Raw genomic sequence first — 5,655 nt, forward strand, 5'->3', positions numbered from 1 at the left:
CGATCCGGCTGAAATTTGGCAGCAACGTTCCGCTCCTAACTGGTAACAGGGATTGCAAATCTCGTTCTGATCACAAGACAGGAAGTGTGCCAAAAATGGCAGACTGAGTAAATTCCTTCAAAAATCTTCAGAATGCCGCCAAATTTGGGTAACATCATGAGGCCAGGGCCCAGATAAGCTACAGATCCAGTGGACCTATTTTTATTATTAGCTCACCTGGAACGTAGTTCCGGGGAGCTCATGGGATGGCGTGTCGTACGTCCATCCACAAATACTTGCAACTCCTTCTCTGAAACTACACATTCAATTTCAATGAAACTTTACCAAAACTTTCATAACCCTGTATGTTCTAAAGTTTGTTCATGGTATTCAAAAAACATCGGGCCCTAAGTGGGTCGATGGGGGTTTTCCCCCAATCGAGATATTTGCTTTCTTCTTGAACTACACACACACAATTCTGATGACACTTTTCTCCAACCTTCATCACCCGTGACGTACCAAAGATTGTTCACGGCATTAAAAACAATCAGGGTCGAAGGGGGGTTTGTGCGGGTGGTTTGAGTGACTGTTGCTCCTGATCCAGGTGAGCTTCAGGATACACAGTCCTATTATTAACCCCCGTTGAACTCAGTCCGAAACGGTGGCTTCTGGATTTGGTTTCGGTTTTCATACCCGTGTGTGCATGCGTGCGTTCGTCCGCAACCGTATCTTGGACGTGTCTGGACCGATTTTATTCCTACGTGGCACACCTCACATAAGTAGGTCATTTTTTTCGACATCAGATCCAAGATGGCCGACTGGCGGCCATTTGGCAAACAAATGCCACACTTTTGCAATCTGATCAAAGATGGCTGACTGGTCGACTGGCAGCCATTTTAGTTGTACATATTTGTGGGCGAGCCCATGAACTGCACAGCAAATTACTAAAACAACAACAGGGGCGATGACAGATTTGGGAATGTTTATCAGGCCCCGTTTAACTTCATCTGAAACGGAGGCTTTTGAATTTTGTCTCGATTTTCGTGTCCGTGAGTGCGTCCGCAACCATACCTCGGACACGTATAGACTGATTTTGTTCGTACTTGGCACAAAGACAACACACGATGGTACTGTATACATATGCACGTCATTTTTTTTCGACATCAGACCCAAGATGGCCGACTGGCGCCATTTTAGTTGCAGAAAATAAAACCCCAGAGTCGAACACGTGCTCAACTATTCCTCGGACAAGCATTTACTGATTTTATTCGTACTTGGCACACAGATGGTGAATGATACCTCACATGAGCACGTCGTTTTCAGCTATCGACGTCAAACTTTACAAGAGGATTCCGAAGGACAAAAATGAGGCTGTCAATGTTTTTTGACTATAAATGTCAAAGGTCAAGGTGACAGTGACGTCATTTGCATGATTTTTGTCACACCTCTCAGGCTACCACCTGACGCCTTGTTTGTTTTTTTGTTTGTGAACAGGATTTCTCAAAAAGTTGTGGACGGGTTCAGACGAAATTTCGTGGCGAGCTTGGGAATGTGACACGGACAGAATTATTCGATTTTGGTGACGATCTCAATCCGGATCTGGATCGAAGAATTTTTAAAGTGATTCTTCACCATTGAGTGATCGGATTACAATGACATGGAGTGGGATGTCTGAAAAAGTTGTGGACGGGTTCGGACGAAACATAGTGGGCCTGTTGGGTATGTAACGAGGAAGAATTTATTTAATTTGCTGTAATAACGATTTACAACCTGATGAGGGAGTAAAACTTGAGGGATCACATGATATTCTCGCACAGCATTGAGGTTCCTAAAACACAAAGCCTTGTTGTGCTAAAAAAGAAAGCCTTTGCTTTCTCGCTTCCAATTTCTTTGTCATCGATTTGTGAGATATGGATTAGTGATTAAAAGGGTAAAAAAGAAAATTAAAATGGCTCCCCGTTTCTGTCTTTACCTGAAATATTTGCACTTACTTTTATTTTTATTTAGTCCGTGCAAATTATTTTGGGCAAAGAAGGCAAACCTTGACTTCGATCAACATGTAAGGATGGTTGGTATTCATCCACTTGATTCAATATATTCCATGAAAATTGTCCATGAGTGTTTATTTATTTGTTTTATTGAGGCATTTTGTTCACATATTGTCATTTGCATAATAGGCCTTTGTTTTTTTGCTTGCACTTTCTTTCTCATTGATTTTTGAGAAATTATTTCATGATCTCTTGTGGAAAATCATTTTTAAAATGGCTTCTGGTTTCTGTCTTTACCTGAAATATTTTCACTTCCTTTTCTTTTTATCAGTCAGTGCAAAATATTTTGGGCAAAGAAGGTAAACCTTGACATCGATCAACATGTAAGGATGGTTGTTATTCGTCAACTTGATTCAATATATTCCATGAAAATTGTCTGCTTAACTAAATGTTCCATCATTGTTTGTTTCAATGACATTTAACACGTTTATCATTTGTTTGTGTCAAAGAACCATTTCCCTGGCTAATGTTCTCGGATTTATTTAATAAGTAACACGAGTCAGATTTCTTTCCTTTCCTTACCTTTTCAAACTATTATGGTGATGATAAATATTATTATTATTAATATTATTGTGGTTTGTGTCACTGTCGCTCAATGAATGTAGGAATGTTTATTTATTTGTTTTATTGAGGCATTTTGTTCACATATTGTCATTTGAATCATAGGCCTTTGTTTTGTTGCTTGCACTTTCTTTCTCATTGATTTTTGAGAAATTATTTCATGATCTCTTGTGGAAAATCATTTTTAAAATGGCTCCTGGTTTCTGTCTTTACCTGAAATATTTGCACTTACTTTTATTTTTCTTTGAAAGTGCATAATATTTTAGGCAAAGAAGGTAAACCTTGACATCGATTAACATGGAAGGATGGTAAGTATTCGTCAACTTGATTCAATTTATTCCATGAAAATTGTCTGCTAAACGAACTGCTCCATCATTGCTGTTGTTTCAATGACATTTAACACGTTTGTCATTTGTGTGTCAAAGAACCATTTTCCTGGCTCATGTTATCGGATTTATTTAAGAAGTAACAGGAGTCAGATTTCTTTCCTTTCATTGCCTTTTCAAACTATCATGATGATGATTAATATTATTATTATTATTATTATTAAATTTATTATTATCCAGGACGAGTGGAGGAAGTAAAGGCACATCTCGGTAATGTTGGAGAAGATAAGGCTCCGAGGCCAGATAATATGCACCCGAGAGTGTTGATGGAGGTGGCTGAGCAGGTAAGCGAGATGTTCACGGATATTTTCAATCGTTCACTGGAGTCAGGACCGGTACCGGAGGATTGGAGAGGAGCGAATGTAACACCATTATTTGTGAAAGGATCCAGAGAAGAATTGGGAAACTCTAGACCTGTTAGTTCGACTTCAGTTGTGGGAAAGGTGGGAAACTTTAAAAGAGGATTCCGAAGGACAAAAAATGAGGCTGTCAATGTTGTTGACGATATCTGTGAAAGGTGAAGGTGACAGTGACGTAATTTGCCTGATTTTTGTCATACCTCTGAGGCTACCGAAATGTCATACCTAAAATGAGGAAAATCATTTATAAAATGGCTTCTGGTTTCTGTCTTTTCCTGAAATATTTGCACTTACTTTTATTTTTATTAGTCCGTGGCAAGTATTTTGGACAAAGAAGGTAAACCTTGACATCGATCAACGTGTCAGGATGGTTGGTATTCATCAACGTGATGAAATATATTCCATGAAAATTGTCTGCTTATCTAACTGCTCCATCATTGGTGTTTGTTGCTTGGATGTGAATAAGTTTCTCGTTCGTTTGTGTCAAAGAACCATTACCTTGGCTTATGTTCCCACACGATTTAATCAACAAGTAACAGTCGTCAGATTTGTTTCCTTGCATTGCCTTTTTGTAGGTTTAATCCTCTTTTATACCCTGCCAGTGTTTGCCCCTCCTTTTTACTACAGGGACAGTTATTATAATTATTGTTAAGAATTTTTATATATTTTTATTTCTTTTGCAAGCATGCATAATATTTACATAATTAACTCACTGACTTACTGATATTTATGTTCGGTACTGATATTAATGTTCAGTATTAATGTTTGGTTCCAGGTGATATAGAAAGCTGAAATTTTGTGTGCTCACGGACATCGAAGCCAATTCGCCGGGAAAAATCACAAAACCTTTGGAAAGCCGTAAAATAAATTATAAATAACTGGAAAAATGGTTCATCATTGCTTACAATGTGGAAGCATACCCTGCGAGTATATGTATGTAAATACAGTACCTCCCTCTCTCTCTCTCTCTCTCTCTCTCTCTCTCTCTCTCTCTCTCTCTCTCTCTCTCTCTCTCTCTCTCTCTCTCTCTCTCTCTCTCTCTCTCTCTCTCTCTCTCTCAAGATCTTTAACATTGTCACGTGTACGGCCAGTTAAAACCAACCGTGCACGGATGGCCAAACGGTTACAGTCGAGGTGTTCGAATTTTTGGCGGGAACCTTTCGCTCGCCACGATTAATGCAAAGCAACGAGAGACTTGACTGGGCATTTTGCAGGTTTAATCACCCGAACCCCCCCAAGAAAGTACAACAATGCAGGAAATGCAACAATAAATGAAATAATCAAATGTTTAACAATTATGTACAAGGAAAGGAATCAAGCAAAAGCAAATAGGAGGCACCAAGAAACAATTAAATAAAGGCCTAAATGGAGCGCTCCCACACAAGGACGCACTTGACAAACAAAGGGGTCGATAGATTCAAGAACCCAAGAAATCCCTAAGAGGCCAGGCTTATCTGTCCAGTGAGCAGGAAAAATGTCCCTTACGAGCTGAAGGCAGGAAAATGTCCACCAGCCCTTGGCGCCAAACGCTCGGCATTCATACTTTCATAATTGCATTAATAATTTCGCCGACTGCTTCATAGCATCAGTGGTGCTTCTTGGTTGCGATTGGTGAATGTAGCACCATGTGTCCACGTGGCAGATGGCACTTGTTGGAGCCAAATACAATCTGGCCTCACCAGTCACGGTCATGGGGCATCATGTGCCAGTATTTCATATCCAGTACCTTCCGGTGACCGAAAGGGCTTCAAAAGTCACCAGGTGGATGGAACGGCGACATGTTGCCCAAAGAAGGGCGAAACCAGGTCGGTGGATTCGCTTTTCTTCTGCTTGTTGACGGCTTCTGACTTTGCCTCAAATGAGCAGCTGGATGCCCTTTGGGGTTGGCAGGCATGGCTCTGTCGTGATGAGGTCATCATCACGATGTTCGTCTAAGTCAGGAGAATTTCATAATTGCATATATAAATATTTATATTATAATGTCGATTTTATTTGTTGTCTGTCCCTGTTGAATAAATTCCCTGGAGTCAGGACCCTTACATCGTGTAATCTCTATTTTCATTGTTCTTTCCCATCCCCAACACCTTACACTTGCTCAGGTTAAATTACATCGACCAATCTTTTACCCAATCCGTACAAGTATCAATACTTTCCTGGATCTGATCACCACCTCCTCTTCTGTCCATCTCACCTCCGTCCGGTCAAGTCAGGTATGGGAGCATATGCCGAGCAGCACGTCGCTGCGTCCACCCACAGTCCCAGCATATAAAAATTGTCAAAGGAACCGTGTCCGTCTGTCTGTCTGTTTGTTTGTCGTGTTAT

General features: G+C 40.3%; 1 protein-coding gene across 11 annotated transcripts in view; it reads left to right on the forward strand.

Moving 5' to 3' along the window:
• LOC147006819 (CCR4-NOT transcription complex subunit 9-like) overlaps window positions 1-5,575 on the forward strand; it is a 53,370-nt gene extending 47,795 nt beyond the window's left edge. For 4 of the 11 annotated variants that reach the window (XM_085867805.1, XM_085867808.1, XM_085867810.1 and 1 more), the window contains one exon: window positions 3,155-5,118. In XM_085867805.1, the coding sequence (XP_085723931.1) occupies window positions 3,155-3,495 (341 nt within the window). In that variant the 3' untranslated portion in view covers window positions 3,496-5,118. Of the gene's footprint in view, window positions 1-3,154 lie in introns of all 11 variants that reach the window. The other 7 variants (XM_085867807.1, XR_015054591.1, XR_015054592.1 and 4 more) reach the window with 7 other exon arrangements.
• Window positions 5,576-5,655: the final 80 nt, after the last annotated feature.

The sequence above is a fragment of the Eptatretus burgeri genome, unplaced genomic scaffold (assembly GCF_056783735.1).
Source record: "Eptatretus burgeri isolate ZD-2024b unplaced genomic scaffold, Ebu_testis_v1 Ebu_testis_scaffold_3153, whole genome shotgun sequence".
Classification (NCBI taxonomy): Eukaryota; Metazoa; Chordata; class Myxini; order Myxiniformes; family Myxinidae; genus Eptatretus; species Eptatretus burgeri.